This window comes from Neolamprologus multifasciatus, chromosome 16, assembly GCF_963576455.1.
Source record: "Neolamprologus multifasciatus chromosome 16, fNeoMul1.2, whole genome shotgun sequence".
NCBI classification, from domain to species: Eukaryota; Metazoa; Chordata; class Actinopteri; order Cichliformes; family Cichlidae; genus Neolamprologus; species Neolamprologus multifasciatus.
In genome coordinates, this window is record NC_140454.1 from 5,554,550 (window position 1) to 5,577,337 (window position 22,788).

General features: G+C 40.8%; 1 protein-coding gene and 1 long non-coding RNA gene across 2 annotated transcripts in view; one reads left to right on the plus strand and one right to left on the minus strand.

The window, feature by feature from the left end:
* The window catches only part of LOC146500090 (uncharacterized), a 193,876-nt gene extending 187,610 nt beyond the window's left edge, over window positions 1-6,266 (plus strand). The window contains exon 2 of the long non-coding RNA XR_014869807.1: window positions 5,283-6,266. This is a non-coding gene — a long non-coding RNA (uncharacterized LOC146500090). The remainder of the gene's footprint in view (window positions 1-5,282) is intronic.
* Window positions 1-20,939, minus strand: part of LOC146500098 (radixin) — a 52,871-nt gene extending 31,932 nt beyond the window's left edge. Inside the window, exons 1-2 of the mRNA XM_085135492.1 lie at window positions 20,667-20,939; window positions 4,263-4,359 (exon numbers count right to left, since the gene is read on the minus strand). Of these exons, the coding sequence (XP_084991618.1) occupies window positions 4,263-4,274 (12 nt within the window). The 5' untranslated portion in view covers window positions 4,275-4,359; window positions 20,667-20,939. The remainder of the gene's footprint in view (window positions 1-4,262; window positions 4,360-20,666) is intronic.
* Between the last annotated feature and the right edge of the window lie 1,849 nt (window positions 20,940-22,788).

The following is a 22,788-nucleotide window of genomic DNA, read 5'->3' on the forward strand; positions in this document are numbered from 1 at the left end:
TTACACAGCTGAATAAACATCAAGCAGACAGCTGATTATCAGAAGTGTGAGATGCTGGAGAATTTACTCCGGTGTCCTGTTATATTTTAGATAGCAAGGAGTTTATTAAACTTCACTGAAACAATCTGCAAATTTCATTAAAATTTAATAAACTATCATCTTGTCTTTATTTTTAGTTAGCACATACCTTAAACACTTAAAGCTGTAAGCTAATGATAGTTATATAAGATCAGATGCTGCTAGTGCAATAAGCTGTATGTTTTACGTTCAATGGATGATGATCTGATTAGTCGACCAATTGAAAAAAAATAATCGGTGACTAGTCAACTATCAAAATAATCATTTGTGGCAGCCCTACTTTAGTTCAAGTGTCCTTATAGTCAAGATCCAACCAAATCCAAGCTCAAGATTATTGTGAAGGTAGGGTGTGGTATTGTTTCGTTATCAAGGTTATCTGATGAGGGAATATAAAATTCTCAGTCACAGTACAACATGTGAAAATGTGAGGAAAGAAAAAAGAAAATTTCATGGCATACTCTTTACTGTTTTTGAAGAATTCACCCTCCGTTTTTACAGCAATCAATTTCTGGGCTGCTTCCTAACACAGACTCGTTTTGTACAACCCCCTTTGACCTACATGAAAGAAGCAGGAAGGAAGCAGTCAGTAGCAGGGGTCGTCCATGTTGGGTTAGGGGTGTGTACTTGCCATTAAAACACTGCTTAAGGGAGGATTACGATCTAGTGCAAACTCACTTTTTAATGGCTTTCCTGGGGCTAGCTAGCTTATAGCCTGTCTTGCCTTTTGAGGGTCTTTCTTTGTGCCCCAACAAGACAAATGCTTTGCAGACCTTTCGGGTCACCTCAGTTGTTGATGCATTTTTCCTGTCTACAGTTTCTTCTTTTGTTGCTTATTAGCTTGGAGCTGATGGAGTCAGGCTAGCTTATGTGCTCAATGGTTATAGGTATGCCTTCAGGGGGAACTCAGCTTTAGCTTGTAATCCAAAGTGACATTTAAGCATTTTCAGGAAACCAGAATGCATAAATGAAGCAGTGGAAGGGCTGATGTGTTTACTATTCAACCGCTAGGCTTAATGTCAAAGTGCATTGTAATGTAACCAGAGTGGGAGTTCCCCTCAAGGGTAGCTTGGGTGTCGTTTTTCTAGACTGGAGGTGAACAAAGTGCCCATCACTCAGTCCTCTCCCAAATCCTCTTTTATCCCTTTGTTTTCACTCCCGATGGTCAATTTCAATAATCTGCACTTTCATTACAAATTTCTCCTTCACTCCTGCACCCCCCGTCCCCCCCGTCCCCCCGTCCCCCCCAATCTGTCTGTCCATAGCGCTGTCTCCATCCTCCCACCACACAATTTCTCCAGCAACTCCCATCTGATCTGGCTCAGCACCATCTCTGATTGTTTCGCAGAGCTAACCTCTTTACGTAAGTATTCAGATTTGTTGTAAAAGCCTGTAACACTACCCCAAATTATTTCATATCACAAACCCTCCGAAGGCATCTTTATGGACAGGAACATTTCATCGTCTTCTGCTCTTCTGTCACCTTTATCCTTTTTCTTATGAGCCGTTTCATCTTTTTGCATCTCTTCATCATCTTTCTATTCTATTACCTTGTGTCTCATGCTTCACCTCCCATCCTCTTGCTGCTCTCCCCCCCCCTCCACAATCTCCTCTTTCCAGGAATTGTGTCTGGTCTAATTCCCCATTACCGAGATTGATGGGCCAAGAGTTCAGTCCTGTCACTCTCTGGCTCAAGAAAACCGTGTAAGCAGCCAACATGTACGTGCAGCAGGATCATAAAAGCCCCGTAACGTCCAGCTTCCTGCCCTTGCTTTAGTTTTTAATGATCACTATCTGCTCCATCTGTAATCTGCTTTGAACCCATTATTATTATTTGCTTGAGGTTTATATCGTCTTGATGCATTCTCAATCATCCAGGAAAATAAATCTCCAAAAGTTGATTCTGTTCATCTGGACGTACCGTTACGTCCAGATGAACAGAATCAACTTTTGGAGACTTGAGGTTTATAGTGATGCATTGAGCTGGTTCACCAAACTAAGGCTGGAAAACCACAATTGACTTTTACTAAACATCTGGTTCTGTTAGATCTTGGTTAGTATTTAAATCTGGAATAAAATTCTATATTTCTTCATAATCACCGCCTTTAATTTTGTTTATATCATGCTGAGGAGTTTACATTGCATTTCTAAAGTAATATTAAAGTAATAGACAGAAAATACATCCCAGCCATCAAAATATAATCCTGTTATTTAAGCGGCAGTGCAATCTCAGCCTCTACACGTTTGTGTCACAGCAAAATGAACGCTCCCAGTGTCCTTCAGTCTAAAAATAGAGCAGAGAAAGCCCTCTTTGTGGGTTTTTTCCCCCTCAACAGACAGGACAATCCCACAAAGTGGACGACTGTTGTGCCTCTGTACATGCATGTGCGTTATCCCAAAACTCTGTGTTGTCCTACAAAGCATTACTTCTGACTAGTAGAGCTGAAAAGAAAGTCTAGACTCATGTAATTCGTGTCACCAGTACTACTGCCTCCAGCTACACTTGAGGAAAAAGAAAAGAACAATGGTTTTGGTTTTCCAACCAGAACCTAAAACCCATCCTGAGCTTACAGCCAACCATTTTTCTCTGACAGAAGCTTTAGCCTGAGTATTCAATGGAGGAAAAACCAAGAGCTCAGCAGATACTGTACATAAATTGATGATCCTCAGGTTGTGTGGTTAATATCTTCTTGAATGTTATATTTGTAAGAGACAAATTGACTCGCTGTGATAAAAACAAACAAATTGGTGTTTATGTGTGAAAGCCCCTGAAACGTCAAGGTTGTTAACTAAATTTTGCGTTGTCTTTGTTCTAGCCCCAGAAATCAGAAGTGTGCATAAGTGTGAAACAACCCAGACAAACCCACTGTCCAGCAAATGCATTAGCTGGGCAAATTTAGAGCTAACTGAATGGGCTGCCATCTTCTTTGCAAAATGCAAATCCAAACCTCCAGGAACCTTACATGCTGCAGACATGAGCAATTAGATCCTTGCGTTGCCCAAATGCATAGCACAGAATTTAAAAAAAAAATAAAAGATACAAATCTAAATCGATGCAACAACTCCCCCAAAACCCTGCAATCTGATGATTGGGAAAACTTTGCAGGACTTAAGAATAGCAATTAGAGCTGGGCGATATGAGATTTTTTCATATCACAATATGTTTTTTCATTTCAGACGATAACGATATATATCACGATATAAGCCAAATAACTATATTTGCAAGTAAAATGTGAAATAATAAGCAGCTTGTTTTGATTTAAATATTTATTTCCCATAATAAGTTCAACAGGGTAGATGTACTTAAGAAACATGAGACTTTTTCAGATAAATAAAGGCAAATATTGCAAACTACACAAAAGGCAGCCGCTAAAGCGTTTAAGTTTTAAAATAGAACAAACAAAACAGACTAAATTGTCAATTCCACTTAGAAACAAAATATTAATTCTAAAAATAAATCTTAGTTTGTTTTACAGAAGAACAGACAAAATTGACTAACTTTTGTCAATATCAAATAAACTGAGAACTAAAAGGAAATTCTCAATCTCTCCTTGTTGTATAGCTGAGCTTTTCAAACAGTTTTAACAGTTACTTTAGTCTGACAAAAGCTGAATGACGAATTAGCGCTTCCAGTCAGAGATTGAGCATGCACCGCTTTATTGTATTTCCACACTTGCTTTCGGCGCTACTCTGTTTTTTGTCAGACTTGAAATAGCCGAAATACCTTCACACTACGGAACTTCTCTGGCTCTTCCGTTCGACAATCTCTCCGGCATTGGAACCATCATCTGTTTTCTCTTCGGTCATGCTCTCGGTTGATTTTTCTCTAGTCGGCGCACTCATTTCCTCCATTACCCGGGTGGCATGGCGGCTGGCTGCTTCCCAAACAAATACACATGTGCGGCTTGGCACTTGTGCTGTACGTAACAAGTCACGTGACGTGATGCTGCGGCTGTGATTGTTTCCGCTTTGCACTACTTAATTTGGATTGGCTGTTCTTTGTTTTGTTTTTTTAAGAGGACAAGAGAGATGAGGCCTATCGCAATAGTTTAATTTTTCTATCGAGAAAAAGTTATTTCGCAATACATATCGTTATCGCTCTATCGCCCAGCTCTAATAGCAATACAGGGAGTAACTATGACATGACTCTAGTAAGTGAACCATTAATTCCTGATGTAGGTACTAACCGGTTTGGGCATCTTTCTCCGCTCTCCTGTCCCCTGCTGCTGATGAAACAGAAAGAAGTCGTCCTCCGTCTTCCTGCCTCACTCCAGGCACCAGCGCCTGAGACACAAAGCAACAATGAAAGCAAATGTCAACAAATAAGAGAAAAAAATAACATAAGGTAGACGTAGCCACAGGGCTGTGCTGTAGTGTGTTTCTTCTATATTTCTTGGTTCTCTTATAGTACAATTAAACCTTTGTGCTGAAGACAGAACAGTGCTATGATTAGAAAACAGAAAGATAAAAAAACAAAGGATCTGCTGATTGGGTTCATGCTGACAACAGTTTGCACTGCGTTTCCTTTCACTATACCAACCACTTCCTTACGTGGTGATTTTTCTAATATACACTTCACAGCCCTGTGACAGCTGGGATAGACTCCAGCTCCCCCACGACCCTGAACCAGATAGGTGGAAGACGATGGATAAACGGATGGATGGATGATTTCACAGCATCTGCTGTAACAGATAAACCTCCCACATTTTAGTCACACTGTGCACACATAAACTAACTGAATTCACATCTCCTCACTATAAATGTACATACCTAGACATTTTTAATACCGCGGCTACAAAAACACTGCTGACACACACTCAATGCTAGAGCCCGACCAATACACGGGTCTAGTACTGCCACCTTGCAGCAACAGAGTTCTGGGTTCAGATACCCAGGCTTCTGAGGGTGGCCTTTCTGTGTGGGGTGTGCATGTGCTCCCTGTTCCTACGGGGTTTCTTCCAACTCAAGAATTTTTTTGCTCTCTAAAAGTCAGCAACTGAAGTGAGTTTCCTGCATGTACGCAAGGTGCTTTTCATTATGCTCAGGCATGTGAACTCCTCCTAGCAAGGATGTGTGAGACCTATGAAGAAGCTGCCGAATGAGAAATCCTGTCATCAGTTAAGTGTAACGTACTGCACGGCTGTATCAACAGAAAGGCCCAGACTGGATTCTGGATTCAAACCCAGAACCTTCTTGGTGTAAGGCAGGGGTGTCAAACTCAAATACACAGTGGGCCAAAATTCAAAACTGGAACAAAGTCACGGGCTAAAATTAATATTTCTTGAAAAAAAAAAAAAAATCTTCCTATAGATATAAGAATGAATCTTTTCTTATGGACTCAAACAAGTTTTGCTGAAAAACTGAATATGGAACAAGCAAAGCTTAATACTAAACAATATATATATTAGCTGTATAATACCAGTAGGCCAGCTCTAATAGTAATTTTGTATGGCTTCGCGGGCCAAATGTAATTAGGCTGCGGGCCAAATTTGGCCCACGGGCCAGAGTTTGACACCTATGCTGTAAGGCGTCAGTGCTACCTTCCACACCGTGTTCCTCTGAATTCCTACTGGTTAGGAAACTTCGTTGCAGACGAACGAGCTGTAGTCAGTTCACTACTCTCTGCTGCTACGGTGCTGCATGCACTACTGCACACATTTATTTTTCCCCACTTTAAAACTTAGACCTTGTGTACAGATCAGTCGTCACTGGAGTTTCCTAACGACCTATATATTGATTTGAACTGTTATCTGGACAACTACATAGCACATAGCTGTCTAACAGTCTATCAAACAATTGTTACTGTTTAATGTGATGTTACAATTCTTTATTGTAACATATTTACTTTGTGTGTCCGACTATGTGATGTAAGTCACACAATATAACTGTGTGACTGAACTGTTATATTACCTGTAAAGGTGGGATTAGGCCTCTTCAATAATCCTTTCCGTACATCTCTTTCTAAACCATGTGTGCGCTGACTGAAAATAGCCCTGACAAAACAGATTTATCAGTTGCTGCAGGCTAATAAGGAATAAGGGGAAATGCAAACCTTTCCAAACAGAACACTGCTGACATGGTCACACTGTCAAAACAAGACAAACTGGCCATTTGATATAAGATTACATCACAAAAATCACTGAACCACTATTAACTTCATGTTTTACTGCAAGTACGGAATGAAAAAGGGACAAACTAAACTAGCAACACTTAGCAAACAACCACACTGTACACACACAGATGTTACTGAGATCCTTTGACTACAGCAGAATTCCTCAGTGTTCAGATGAAGCTGTAACAGAAGCACAGAACTCAGCATAAAAAACAAATGAGAACCATAGAGTAGGTAGAGGACAGTGGTTAGTTAAAGAAAATCAGGGAAAGAAAGAAGAAACGGAAACAAACCAGTAAGTGGGGACAAAAAGGGTGATGGTGGTGGTGGGGGTTTACAAAGCCCTTTGCATGATCTCTATGACAAATCATAACTTGCTTACTGAGAAATGTTATGTTCTCTGGACAGTGTGGGTTTATCTAGTACATCTTGTTACCTAAAATGATTAGAATGTAAGGAGAGCAGTTAGTAGGTGTCCCGTAGGTGCCAGATCTTTGTGATGTGTGGGGCTAGAAATAGACCTTCCACAAGTGTCAGCACATAGCATTAAACCAGGCTCAGACACAGGCTTAGGCTCGGTCTGACAAGAAAAACAAAGTGAAAGATTTTGGTTCTCTAAATATCTCAGAGTTACTGGAAAGGTTTACACAGACAGAATTATGGAAGAATTTGTTTTTATTTTCGAAATAATGACGGAAACTAGGTTTGGTTTGTAAACTGGGACAAATAAAACATTCAGTATGTCATAAAGATGGTGTTTAGATCCAAAAGAAAGTGTGTGTTCTCAAATTGACTTATCAGTGCAGTCAGCCTCTGCTATGCTTTGTTTGTCTAACTATTAGTGAGTGAATTTAAACAAACCTACGCCTCCAAGACTAAAAGAAAATTATTGTGAGGACTTTACATGTCTCTGCATAAAACACTCTTTACAATAATCACATTTAAAGGATTAGGCTATTGAACAGTACAAAATTATTTAAAGAATAATTAACTTGGATAACTACATTGAACTGCTAACTAACCTCAGTTAAATACTTTACAGAAGTCACTGCAGATCCATTTAATGTGGTCAATAACTGCCCTACATATTTCCATCCTATTAGAAGGCTGGCAGAAGGATTTCTACATATTTGAATAGTCTTGAGGCAAACTGAAAATTTTATAGTCACATCTGAGAGCATTGTAAATTTACAAATTCTCACTTTTAAAAAGTCCCTTTGATGCGTCAGAAAACTGTACAACATGACCTGCAAATCAATGCACTGCTCAGTCAAGCCTTCCATAATCACATCAGCGTCTTATGAGGCCCAAATCCTAAAGGTCTACCTGGCTCGGAATACATTTTCGTTCAAAGAGAGCTTTGGAAGCCAGATGAGCTTCTTTCTTCAGGTGCAGAAGCATCTCAACTAAGCCAAGATTGTAATACGAGTGACCTCTAGACTACTGCTTGAAATAGTACTAGTTAAAATAGGAAGATGGACAGAATCATGTTTAAATCATTATTCTAGAAGAAGAGGGAGCAAAACTAATGTTACTGTTTGAAACACTGGCACCTTTCAGAGGGCAGGAACATATTTAAGACTACTAAAGATTGATTGTACTGTCAGCAGCAGCAGCAGCTGTAGTTTGACCACATCAACTAGGACAATACTATTACTGACAGTTGTGACAGCAACTGAACGCACCCCCAAGCCAACGTTTCATATCACAAAAAGCTCTATTCCGACAGGACCAGTTTCAGGTTTCTATTACACAATACTGCTGAGTGAGGTCATCTTCTAGCAGGTAAATAGACTGAAAGAGCATCCCGTACAAAGGCTCAGTCACAATGCTAGAAGCTACCAAATGAAAATCTGGCATTTTTTAGTCCTGAGGAAAAATTTAGTATTCCACGTTTGGCAAGTGATTGATAGCATTGACATTGACTCCTAAAGCCCCAATTACGCAGGCCTAGAGACAGGTCGGTGACCCCCGGTATCAAAGTCCCAAATGGAAACTAGCTGGTAATTGTATCTGCTTACCAGCTTTAAAGTAAAAGTTGCGCCTTACCACTGCAACTTTTACTTTGAAGGCAAATGTTCCATTTCCAGTTTGTGTTGGTCAGAGAGCAAATGATGATGATATGGTCTGCATGTAAGTTGGTGTCATCGATACAAACTGAGTGATTGCATAAGTCTGCTAGTGACTAAAGCAAACAAAAGGTTTCTGGTGGAGCACCATCTTTGCAACAGATTTCAACATTGAAAACATTAAAATAAAATAAAATTCAATCAATTGCCAGCTGGTCAGGAAATATACATTGTATCTTTAGTCACAGGAGGTCAATGTGTGGTTTTGCTGGTCAGTCACTAAGACTGTGTGGCTAACTGAGGCTCACAGATACACTGCCACTCAAAAGTTTGGACACACCTTCCCATTTAATGGTTTTTCTTTATTTTTACTACTTTCTACATTGTAAATACATACCAAAGACATCAAATATATGAAGAAAGATATATGGAATTATGCAGCAAAGAAAAAACTGATAAATCACTCTGTCTTATCAGAGGAGCTTGCAAAGAAAAGCGTCTGGACTTCTTTATGTGGTGTATGCTGTACAGTGCAGCGAGGAATGCCCAGACCTTTACATTGGAGAGACCAAACAGCCACTTCACAAGCGCATGGCACAACATAGAAGAGCCACCTCCACAGGACAAGACTCAGCAGTCCATCTGCATCTTAAGGATAAAGGACACTCTTTCGAGGATGCCAATGTTCACATTTTGGACAGAGAGGACAGATGGTTTGAAAGAGGAGTGGAAGAAGCATCTATGTCCACTGTCAAAGGAGCTTGCAAAGAAAAGCGTCTGGACTTCTTTAAGTTACTTGAAGACGTTTCACCTCTCATCCGAGAAGCTTCTTCAGTTCTAAGGTCAAATGGTGGAGAGTCCCAGATTTAAACCTAGTGGGAGTTTCCCCCCACAGAGGGACAAAAGGACCCCCTGATGATCCTCTAATCGCCTGAGCCAAGGTGTGGAACTGGGTGTGGGTCCCAATCAGCCAGAGTTTCGGGTGAGTTCATTATGAAACCTGGCCCCACCTTATCTTGCGAATTCCTGAGGTCAGATGGCCCAGGATGTGAGTGGGCGTTAAGGCGTCTGGGAAGGGATCTCAAAACTGGATTATAGATGGCAGAGAGTTGGTGTCGTAAACCACCGCCTCTGTTCAAAGATGGTCGCTCACAGTGGACATAGATGCTTCTTTCACTCCTCTTTCAAACCATCTGTCCTCTCTGTCCAAAATGTGAACATTGGCATCCTTGAAAGAGTGTCCTTTATCCTTAAGATGCAGATGGACAGCTGAATCTTGTCCTGTGGAGGTGGCTCTTCTGTGTTGTGCCATGCGCTTGTGAAGTGGCTGTTTGGTCTCTCCAATGTAGAGGTCTGGGCATTCCTCGCTGCACTGTATGGCATACACCACATTGTTAAGTCTGTGTTTTGGCGTTTTGTCTTTCGGGTGAACCAGTTTTTGTCTGAGTGTGTTGCTGGGTCTGAAGTACACCGGGATGTCATGCTTGGAGAAAACCCTCCTGAGTTTCTCTGATACACCGGCTACATAGGGGATGACAATGTTGATGCGTCTGTCCTTCTTATCCTCCCTCGCTGGGGTCTGATCTTCTTTTCTGTGCCTCTTTGCTGACTTTAAGAACGCCCATTTAGGATAGCCGCACGTTTTGAGTGCTTCCTTTACATGTGTGTGTTCCTTCTTTTTCCTTCAGGCTTAGAGGGAACATGTTCTGCCCGGTGGTGTAGGGTCCTAATTACTCCAAGTTTGTGTTCCAGAGGGTGATGGGAGTCAAACAGGAGGTACTGGTCCGTGTGTGTGGGCTTCCGGTAAACTTCGATGTTGAGGTTGCCATTCTCTTCAATGTGCACAGCGCAGTCCAGGAAAGGCAAACAGTCATCCTTTGTGTCTTCCCTGGTGAACTTGATGTTTTTATCCACAGCGTTGATGTGCGCAGAGAAGGATTCCACTTCTTGTGTCTTGATTTTGACCCAGGTGTCGTCTACATATCTGTACCAGTGGCTGGGTACTCTTCCTTTGAAAGAGCCAAGAGCCTTCCTTTCCACTTCCTCCATGTATCACTACTCTCCTCAGTGACAACAATACCTACGAAGCCTTAAAGCGAGACCCCACAAGCAGCTACAAAAAGAAAGTTATAGCTTGCCTTCAAGACTTGGAAAAGGACAAAATCATTGACCGCCTTACTTATCACCGCCTTTACCCAGGGGATGCCATACCCTGCATTTACGGACTTCCAAAAATCCACAAGGAAGCTGTCCCACTCAGACCCATAGTCAGTAGCATAAACTCAGCCACTTATAACATTGCAAAACACCTTGCTACCATCCAAGGACACTCTTTCGAGGATGCCAATGTTCACGTTTTGGACAGAGAGGACAGATGGTTTGAAAGAGGAGTGAAAGAAGCCATCTATGTCCACTGTGAGCGACCATCTTTGAACAGAGGCGGTGGTTTACGACACCAACTGTCTGCCATCTATAATCCAGTTTTGAGTTCCCTCCCCAAACGCCTTAACGCCCACTCACACCCTGGGCCATCTGACCTCAGGAATTCGCATGATAAGGTGGGGCCAGGTTTCACAATGAACTCACCCGAAACTCTGGCTGATTGGGACCCACACCCAGTTCCACACCTTGGCTCAGGCGATTAGAGGATCATCAGGGGGTCCTTTTGTCCCTCTGTGGGGGGAAACTCCCACTAGGTTTAAATCTGGGACTCTCCACCATTTGACCTTAGAACTGAAGAAGCTTCTCGGATGAAGGTGAAACGTCTTCAAGTAACTTAAAGAAGTCCAGACGCTTTTCTTTCCTTCACAGACACTGTCTTATATTTTAGATTCCTGAAAGTAGCCACCCTTTGCCATGATGACAGCACTGTAAACTCTGAATGTGCTCTCAGTGAGCTTCATGATGTAGTCGCCTGAAATGGTTTCACTTCACAGGTGTGCCATGTCAGAGTTTATTTGTGGAATTTCTTGCCTTCTTAATGGGGTTGGGATCATCAATTGCATTGTGCAGAAGTCAGGTTTGTACACAGCTGACAACCCTGTTTGACAAATTTTAGATTTCATAAGTAAAGAAACACAACAGTCCATCATGACTTTAAGAACTGAAGGTCAGTCAGTCCAGACAATTGCTAAAACGTTGAATGTGTCCCCAAGTGCAGTCGTAAAAACCATCAAATACTATGGCGAAACTGGCTCACATGAGGATCGCCCCAAGAAAGGACGACCAAGAGTCACCTCTGCTGCTGAGGATAAATCCATCCGAGTCACCAGACTCAGAAAACACAAGTTCCCAGCACCTCAGATTAGAGCCCAGATAAATGTCACACAGACTTCCAGTAGCATCTCTACATCAACTGTTCAGAGGAGACTGGTGTGAATCAGGCCTTTATGGTCAGATAGCTGCTAAGAAACCACTACTAAGGAAAAGCAACAATCAGAAGAGTTTGTTTGGATGAGTCCAAATTTGAGATTTTTGGTTCGACCCGCCATGTCTTTTAGATAGTCACCGTGAAGCATGGAGGAGGAGGTGTGATGGTGAGGGTGCATTACTGGTGACACTGTTGGGGATTTATTCACAATTGAAATCACATGGAACCAGCATGGCTACCCCAGCATCCAGCAGCGACATGCAATCCCATCCGGTTTGCATTTAGTTGGACCAACATTTATTTTTCAACAGGACAAAGATGTCAAACACACCTCCAGGCTGTGCAAGGGTTATTTGATCAAGAAGGAGAGTGATGGATTTCTGCACCAGATATCCTGACCTCCACAGTCACCTGACCTAAACCCAGTCAAGATGGTTTGGGATGAGATGGACCGCAGAGTGAAGGCAGGTCCAACCAGTGCTCAGCATCCCTGGAAACTCCTTCAAGAGTGTTGAAAACTATTTCAGGTGACGACCTCATGAAGGTCATCAAGAGAATGCCAAAAATGTGCAAAGCAGTGATCAAAGCAAAGGGTGGCTATTTTGAATAATCTAAAATATAAAACATGTTTTGAGTTATTTCACTCTTTTTTGTTTACTACATAATTCCGTACGTGTTCATTCATGGTTTTGATGCCTTCAGTGAGAATCTACAATGTAAATAAAATAAAGGAAAATCATTATATAAGAAGGTGTGTCCAAACTTTTGACTGGTAGTGTATATTGGTTTCCTGATATCAGCTGATATTTGCCCATCAAAGGTTTCCAGTTTGTGCCGATAAAAATCTTTTGTAATTAAGAAATTGTGTCATTTCATAATTTCTCCAGAAGAGAATGTTGATCTCCTTTATCTACAATACTGCACTATCTGTAGGACATGTAACTGAGTACACTTGCCTGTCCGGGATATATCTCTACCACTTTTGGGATAGGAACTGAAAGATGGTGAACTATGGTTAGGCAGGGTGGAGTCAGAGGAAACTCTAGTGTAGCTCGCAGTCATTATGTGGAAATCTAAAATCTTTTAATTACGTTTCGTATCATTTCTATGCCAATGACATTCAGCTTTATCCACCCTAGTCCATCTTATTTAACCCAGATTAGTATAAGCTCGCTAGCAATTACCTGGCTTTGAACACCAACAATGCTGAGACCATAATTATAGCTCCTTGTGAACTATAACCTAAAAGGAGTCAGACTCTTTGTTCAACGGCTAAGTCCAGCATTCAGAATCTTAGTGTAATATTTGATTCTTCTTTGGGGTTCGACTTGCATATAAAATCTCTGTCTCGATTCCTGTTTCTTTCATTTAAAGAACATTTCTAAACTGTGACTTATGTTCTCCTTAGTTGAAATGGAAAATAATGTTTATCGTTTTTGTTTTTTCATTTAGATTACTGTAATGGCCTGCTTACCAGCTTGGACAAAGTTTTACTTTCACACTTCCAAGCAATACAAAATGCTGCGGCCAGGCTAGTAACATCTTCTAGAAAGCAAGTCCACATCACTAGCATTCATACTCTTTACACTGGCTCCCAACAGGGTTAAGATTCATTTTAAAATCCTTGTATTAACCAGAGATGGGCAGTAACGCGTTACTGTAATCTGATTACTTTTTTCAGGTAACGAGTAAAGTAAGGGATTACTTTTGCAAAAACGGTAATTAGATTACCGTTACTTTCCCGTAGGAACGCTGCGTTACTGCGTTACTAAAACCGTGATTTTTTTTGCGAGAATGTCTCATGACAGTGACGTAAGCGAGTGCGACGTTCGTGAAAACAGCTGTGTGCAGATCAACAATGGATCATATATCGAGTGCGGGAGAGAGTATGAGCGTGCAGCGTTTAAAGCGTGGAAGTACTGACCTTACTTTGAGTTTGATTCCATAAAAAGTGACAAAAACATTAGTGTCCGCTGTGTGTGGGAAGAAAACTTATTTTTACAGTGAAAAACCCCTAAACTTCCAAACAAGCACCGAGTGCGCTACGATGTAATGGGAAACTCACAGAGAAACTCGCGGATTCTTCCACTGACCGCTGCTGCACACCTGCACCAGGGTAAACCTCCGCCTACCCCACTCCTGCTTTACAGGTGAAAATAGAGCAACAGGACCGCTAGTCTTTGATTTTATTTATTTTCTGCTGTGTTTTACTTGCATCTATTTGAAAGACTAAGTGTAAACACAAAAAAAAAAATTTATGTGCTGGAATGTGCAGAAAATAAGTTTAAATGTTAAACAAATTTCTTCCAGTCAGAGAATGTTGCATATAATTAAATTTTTGCTTGGATGCATAAAGTTAAAACTAATAAAACCAGTTAAAAAAAGAGACTTTTCCATTTGATTACATTTTGTATGATGGATTATGCAGAAAAAGTAGAATTGGGCTGAAAGATCTATCGCTTTATCACCTATTCAGGTTGTAAATCGTGTTTTTAAAAAGTAACTAAGTAACTAAGTAATTAATTACTTTTGAAAATAAGTAATCAGTAAAGTAATGGGATTACTTTTTTGGGGAAGTAATCGGTAATTAGTTACTGATTACTTTTTTCAAGTAACTTGACCAACACTGGTATTAACATACGAAATAAGACACGGCCAAGGTCAAGATTATATACACTGCTCCTCACCATCTTCACGGGTTCAGAATCTGTTGTTTGCTGTACACAACTAAAGACTGGGGAGAATGAGCCTTTAAGTCTGTGGGACCGAGGCAATGGAAGAGTCTACCGCCACAACTACGTCTAGTTGACTCTGTGGGTGCTTTTAAAAAGCAGTGAAAACTTTTATTAAAACAGGCTTTGTGTTGATTTTAATGGATTATTATTATTATTATTATCATTATTATCATCATCATCATCATCATCGTTATTATTATTAATTTGTTTGTCTTTTAGAAATCTTTCTTAATTGTGTCTTATTTTATCTTTTTATTGGCTATTATGGCACTTAATGTTTTTAATTTTACTTTTTTTGTGTACAGCTCTTAATAAACGTTACTTACTTCCAATATTGGTTCTTGTGATGGCCAAACCCGTGGCCACACTCTAAAGTCAGTAACTTTTGTATTTTCATTCTTCATTTGAACATAGTAATACATTTTAGTTACCAATAACTTTATTGATTGGTTTAGATACATTTGTCCTATTTGTAAGCGCGCACATTTAGTTTACTTATGTATTCATACTACTTCATTTCTTTGATTTTTGACTAACCTTTGTCTTTTTATTTCTTACTTGCCATCATCCCTGGGAGTTGCTGGACAAAAGATGGTAGCCAGGGTTTGAAACCATTAAATACAAAGAGGGATAATTGGACCACACCACCACTTCCTGCTAAAGGGGAGAATGTGTGTTTTCTTTAGTTTAAAAACAAAGTATTTGTATTTAATTAAATATTTGAGTTTTAGGGTTTAATGGTTTTTGGTTTTCTTCTTTAGTGTTTAGTTTATTAACAAATTAGATTGTACTGCATCGTTTGTGATTTATGATGGTGTTTTGTTTGTTACCCCTCATGTGTCACAATGGTCTGATCAGCCATTATATATACCCTTGTATGTCATTTCATGTTTAGGTCAGTTATGTATGTTTGGGCAGTCATTTGGTTTGTTCAGTTTGCAGTCTTTGCCTGAGTTCAGTTTTGTTTCTTTGACCTCTTTTATGAGCTCAACATTTATTACTCTTGTAAATATAATTTTTGGGGGTTAAATAAATGGAAACTATATTTTTCTAATAATTCCTGGGACGACTCCTGTTTTTCAACTCGGTCCATCACAGTTCTTAAGCATACCAGATATGCTGAAATTATATATTTATTGGACCTATGAATTATCTATATGTAAGTAGTGTATATGCACAAACTAACACCAGAAGAGCCACTTAACTAGAGAGCTATGGAAATCACAAGATAGAAAGTACAGGTGATAGCAGGCTAGCAGCAACTGAACTTTCTAAATAACAGTGAGATTAATTATCTACCAAACAAACTCAGGCAGCTGTTAACATGCAGTGCAAACCAGATCCAACAGAGCTCTACTTGTGGGAAGCACTGATATATAAATACTGACCAATTTGTATTGATGTTGGATTTTTTTAAGCACCCTAAAAACAGATATCAGTATCAGCACCACAAATGCATAAACAACTCAGACAGTCCCATCGCTGCTGCTGGCCTTAACAGCTTTTTCACTGGAAACCCGATTACAATCAATGCAACAAATTCATTGTTGAAACTATTTTCAGCTGTAGGTAGGAAAGATGAGAAAGTGTCTCATAGATCTAAAATAACTTCATCCACAATTTAATAACAGCTAGACTGAACCAGAGGAAACTGAACCATTATCAGCATAAGCCCCTTGGCTGGAAAACTTAAATTTAAAGCAGGTAGACTGCAAAATCTAAAGCCTGGGATGAGTTTATCAGCTGAGTCACCTTGTGCAATTTTCTTCCCACCCTGTAACACCTTCTGCTTGCTCTGTGTCCTTCTATTTCACATCGAGGTTGAGAGACAGTGAGGAAGGACTACAGCAGTGAATTGATGGAAGAAAAAAAAAGAAAGACAGAAAGTCAGTAAGAATTCAAAGCTTCACTTGACCCACATACCTGCAGCCAGCAGATAGGTGAAGACACTGAATGCTAAGAGAGTTGAAGTGGTTTTACTCTGTGTTCTGTGAAACAGTATAAAGCCAGTCGTTCGAAAAAAGAAAAAACCCACAGCACACGCAGGTCTGCACTGTGTAGACAGGCTTAGAAAAAAGTGATGCAATATATTTAGTGAAACCACAGGGTCACTTAAAAAAAGATATAGCTTTCAGGTCCCCATTCATGCAAAAAGAAACCTCTCTCAACATGAACATTGCTTTCTTTCATCTCTCTCGTTTTCTCAGATGATATCAACACTGTTAATAGGGCTGTTCAATATAACGATATATATCGGATGACGATATAAAAACGTCTATCGTTTCATTTTACGCTATTGTTTGTTTTGTGGTGTCGCAAAATAAACTGTTTACGGCAATATTTTTTTCATGGTTTTGATGGTCACTGTAGTGGCTATATTAATTTCTTAAAGTTCTCTCTTTCTCTTATATTTAATATAACCACACTACGGACGGACAAGCGCCTGTTTTTATGCGTTGTCGTTAGCAACAACGACGGTAACAGCAGCGTGTGTCCGCTTGTTTATGTACCACATAAACCTTTCACAATAAAGCTCAAGATCCTGTTGAGACTTTTCAAAATAAACTGAATCACGTGAAAGAGCAGATTATTTACGGATGAGAAGTAGAAAAAGAGCCGCCAGGTGCTAAAAAATAAACTTTAGACTCAAACGTTAGAACAGGCTTTCCCCCGCAGCACGCCGTGTAATAAATACTCAAAGAAAACGGCGGCCGTTACAACTTATGTGTCGTTTCATGCATCGGTTAAAACACTCGACTCCAGCTACATGACGCGCAGCTGGAAACACTTCACGCAAGTCGAGCTGCTCGAGATTCACAGAATTTACAGAAAATGTTACATTTTTGTGATTTATATCGTTATCGAACGATAGAATTCTTATATCGGGATATGAGATTCTGGTCATATCGCACAGCCCTAACTGTTAATATCAAAAAAATTTACAGACTTTTATAGATTTTCCAGTCGCCTTTACAGACGAAATACTGTTCTGACTTTCTTTTCCATTTAAAAATGGCAATAAAATAAAATATGTGGTGGTGGGGTAGTAATGAAACCCCATTCAGAAATGTGGAGCTGGATCTCGTTCAATTATTTTCAAAGGTTCTTGACAACATCACCGGTTTCCTTTATTCTGTCAATTTACATAGTGATAGCTTAAACATAAAAAACAAAAGGGCGACTGTTGCTGTGAAATACTTGCTGTTGGTAAATCTCTGTCATTACATGTGTGTTTGCAGAAGCCACAAAATGTCCTGCTGTGAAGTGCCAGGGCTGACACACTCATAACTTTGAGCAGCTGTTACAACAGCAGGAATCAGCACCAACTGCTTAGAAAACAAAGCTTTACTTAAACCACCAAAGAGCCAATTGACTCCTCTGTGAATGTCAGGAGGGGAGACTTTGTGATAAAATGAAATGGCTTGTCCCAGGTGTGACCTCTGAAACTAACTGAGCTAACACAAACTCCTTTCGAGCCACTGAAAAGGTGTGAATTTTCATGAGTTTCTCAAATCTAATAAAATTTATGGCACAAATAGCAGCTTTTTTGGAATCACCTCCAAGCGCTCCAAACTTACATGCTGACTTTTTTTTTTCCTCTCAGTTGGAGGAAATGGGAGGCAGAGAATGGGTAGGATTGGGGAACGGGATGGAGTATAACGCTGATTCTCGACAGCCAACCGCAGACGACCACGCTAATCAGCCAAAAACAAAGACTAGTTCCAGATGCATGTGTAATCACTATGGCTGAATTTGAAACCAGCCTGTTTTATTTACAGAGGTGCATGAAGGACGTTTGCATTTGTTGTCCCTCCAAAACCGTAACCTCTGTGTCAGAATTCTTCACACACTGAGTTACTTAAACCAGTTTTAAAGTGTGCAGGAAACAGAGATGCAGATAAAGGCAAAGAAAGTGAAAGAGAGGACATGATATTGAGGCACAATAAAAGGGAGAAATGAGAGAAACTATAGCATCAGTCTGTGACAGGCCTCTGAAGCTAAAGTATTGGCTCCCTGTTCCCAGCTGATACTACTACATATGCGCCAAAGTAACAACTGATGTGACAAATCACACCAACATACATGAGACAGAAAGGCATATTTCTGGCATATTACTTAAGATGTTGCAAGCTGTCAGCCTTATGTTTGTGAAAAAAGTAGAACAGTAATAACTCACTGTGTTTTATATTTTTGATCTCTTTTTCCACTTGAACAGTTAAAGATTCACCATTACTTTTGTTGCTTAGTGTTAAACTTAAATTCCAGCTGCAATGCAAAGCATGTTCCTGGTTCAACTCTGACCATTTGAACTTGTTACCCATGCATGAATGCACCTTCACAATGCACTGAATGACAATAATAGATGTTTCTGGCACATTTCTCCTTTGTTTTAGATGTAACTAGACTTGACAGGCATCTATAATTAACAGAAGAAATGTAAACAGCCAATGTAAATACTGTCTCTACACTTTTAAAGTGCTTACATAGACTACGATAGAATGGAAATAGCAACAAAACACCAGAAAAGTCTAAATTTTCATTAACAAGGCTGATAAGGGAAAACTGCACTCAGTACGAACACAGCCATAGCCATAACATAGTAGAGGAGTTTCACATTGACAGCTGGTGTGTGAATACTCTAAATTGTTCCAGCTGGCAAATTGTCTTATTATGAACATTCTTTTGGTTGGTGCAAGTTGGTTTACATTTTTTAAGAATAAAGAAAACCAGGGCCTATTCTGTTTCTTAAAATAGCAGAGGGATACTGCTGTTATTGCCATTTTAGTGTCTTTACATTTATCTCACTGTTACCATTTTTGAGTGAGGGTTTATTTACAAATACGAAGTTTAATCGTAATGACAAGTCTCTTTAATTAGCCAATGAGTAAGCATGTACTTTCAAGCCTTCATTAATAACTTCTGCTGTAAAGCTTTCTTCTTCTGCGTTTAAGTGGTCCTACAGCAACATTTCTCAGGAATTAACAGCTATATGGACGTGTGGTCAGGGCAAGCATTAGCATTCTCTTTTTGTGCCGTGGGATTATTCAACAGGTTACAAAAAAATAAAAAAAAATAGCGCAGCCGAGAGAAATCTAAAACCAGCAGTCAAGGGTATCTGATGTCATGGTGCGGAGAGCCTCCTTCTCAAATGAGTTGTAATTCGGTCCCACGAGTGGGCGGGCTCGAGAGCAACAGGAGAATTTGAGCGATGGGAATAATGGCCAATAAATTCACCCGCTGTGCCTATCAGCAGCTCGTAATTTGCCTGACGCCGACAGAGCATCTGTTTGTGCCAGATGGACCGCTAGCATCCTGCATGTGTGTGTGCGCGCGCGCGCTACCGTGACTGAATTGAAAACCGTTATTTATGTGCAAAAGCCATACTGGTCCGCGTGCTTCAAGCTTAGCGCCTAAACTTGAAAATGATAAACTAAGGCCAAGGTTGCTAACGTTAACATACCCTCATCTTGCTGATAAACAAAAAAAGTCAGACTTAAATCGAAGTTGTTGTTTTTACGTTACAGTATCGCCTGTATAATCTTGGAGGCAGCGCTAAAACAGCGGAATTTAAATCGACCGCAAGTATCTCAAAGTGCGGTGACCGCAACACACGAGTCCCCGAATGCCGTATCTGCACCTGCTAACAGTTCAGTGTCAACGACGTGCTAATCGTGTTTCAGCAGCGGCTGTTTTCGACATTGTTACAGAAAGAAAGGCGCGTTGTCACCACAAAAGTTGCAAACGGCGCAAGAAACATTGTTTCCGCTGCGAGCTTTTTTTCCCTCTTCCCCACCAGAGCATCAGTCCCTTCCAGCACATGAACAGGACCTCGCCTGAATTTCAACAGCAAAGGCGGGCACGTTCAAGCTCTCCCGGGTAGCTGTTGAAATCATTATGGAAGCGCTCAGAGGAGCTCGTGAAAGCTCACATATATATTCCGCTTGAATCTCGAAGTAGACATGACAACTAATTGCCATGACTACCCTCTTCTGTTGCCTAACACCGACTGACACTGAGCCCTTCAGAGGAAAGCGACACGGGCTTACTCACCCGTCCTCCCGTCCTAAAACGTGCACGAAGCCGGTTAGAAACTGAGGTGAAGCCAAACCGGAGGCACGCCGCCTTTAACCTGCCAGTCAAAGTGCGCTAGAAAATAAGTTGTGCCGCTCGTCAGCGGCCCAGAGTGTTGAAATAAAGACACAGCTGCCGCTCTGCAGCCCAGAGAAGAAAATAAATCCCTTCTCATTTGGACGGCTTAAAGGAAAAGAAGGACGACAGGCAGAGATGAAGACGGTCAAACTCACCTCTAACGCCTAGCTGCGCTCGAGGATGTGTCCCAACTGTCACCCCCTCCAGCAGGCAGCAGTACTTTATATATCCACAGCGATTAAAAATAGACCGTTTCACGTTCCCGGACACGGTGCGTACTGAGAGTGTAGCTATAGTGATACAGGCTTCATTGGAGGGAGACTCCTCCGCCAGTCTCCCACGACCGGAGAAGAGGTAGTCAATATGGCTGACAAACTCACCGTACCGAGGCGTGGTGAGCAGAGTCCTGCAGATTCACCCACCCCTCCTCCTCCAAACCGTGCGACTGAAACTCTGCAGAGCAGCCCAGCTGTGGGGTGTAGGACTGGGGTTCAGGAGCTTATCACCCCACCCTCCAAAAAAGGAGACGTTTTATTACCTCACAGACCCTTCTGGTAAATGTGTTGGGTCACATTTTATTTTGAGAAGTGGCCCCCTGCTGCTATGTAATGTGGCAAGTGTGTGACTGTAAAAGTGTTTGTATAGACATTCAGCTAAAAGCACCAGAGCAGTCAAAGCTTTAACGAATGTAGACTCTTTTTTTTTTATTTTTTTTATTTTAATGTGCTAACAGTTTGCACTGGGAACCCTCAGTGTTTGTGTACATCTTGCAGGCATGGTCATTAAATTAGAAACATGAAAAGAAGAAGAGCATGCAGCTCTAACTCCTTCACAGTGCTCCAGATCCGTTAGAAATCAGCTTCAGATTGAGACAGTAGCAAAGTAATGGCAAAGTGAAATGGCTAGTGTATCATGCATGCAGCACATAGTGGCTCTGGTTCTTTACATCACCTGTATTTTTATTTATTTATTTATTTATTTTTGCTGACCCTTGCTGGTGAGCTAAAGTGATGAAAAACTCACTTTAAGGCACATCAGTTGGCCAATGATCAGCAATTTTACATTTTCATGTAATTCTTCTACATAAATCAGTCTAACAGGTTGGTTTTTAAGGCTGTATTTTTAAGGTGTGGTCATGGAAGGAGTCTGTTGAGGATGACCAAGGAGCACACATTAATTTACATCAAACACGAAACAGGACACTGCTGGCGGACCTTAGTGTCAAAAATAAGTGCTGGGTTCATGCTGAATGTGTTGGAGTAAGACCCAAAGCACAAGGCAGGCGGTGGGACTGCTTTACAACACATAAGCCTCCTTAGTTGTTTAGTCCCTATATTACCCATATGAAGTAGCAGATTCACTCCAGAGCTGCAGTGGTATCACAGACACCCGTGAAACATTGGACCTCACAGATACGTGCCTTCAGTGAAAGTAGAACAATATCGTCGACACTTGTCTGTCGAGTTTTCCTTCCACCTCAGCAGGCGGTAGCGCCCCTTCTGCATCTCCTGAAAAAGCTCACCATTCATCCATCCCCGCCTGGAAATGAAGGCTTTATGAAAATAGCCGTGTTGTGAAACAGTCCATGTGGTTATGAAGAGGAGAGATGTGTCATCTTTGAGCTGTGAGTCACTGGCATTCTCGGTTGCCTAAACTTGAAGTTGTAATGAGGAAAAGAAAAAAAAACCCACACAAGGATAATATCAGCAGATATCAATTGCTGTTTACATCCAATTAGAGCCTGACTAATGGCTTTCTGGAACTGGTGTACATTTTTGCCATAATCCACCCATTAAGTATGTGTAAGTTTGTCCAGGTGTCAAATATCAGCATACAGCATGCAGGGCAACTGAAAGGTATGTGTGCTATCACGGCTGTGTCAGATGTCAGCCTCAAGGAGAAAGTGAAAGAAACTGCTTGAATATGGAGGCCAGATTATAATTGCATATCTCTAGGGGGGCTGATTGGGCATCTTTGGCCTATTTCAGCATCTCTCTGGGTGGTCATAAAGGGAGAACAGAAGAACAAATGGTCTTTGGTTCTTCTGCATTAGTTAGAGGTTCAATACTTTTAACATTGTGATGGCGCTCACATTCCTCCCACATACGGTTCCTCTTTTTTGTTCTCACCTCTTCAAGGCCGTGTCCTCTCACTTTCACTCACCACGGTTTTGTTTTGTTCACTCGGCAGTTTTAGGAAGTAATGTAGTACATTAAATGGGATTACAGTAATCTCATGAGTGCGCTCCATGACACAGTGTGATTCTCTTCCAGTAAC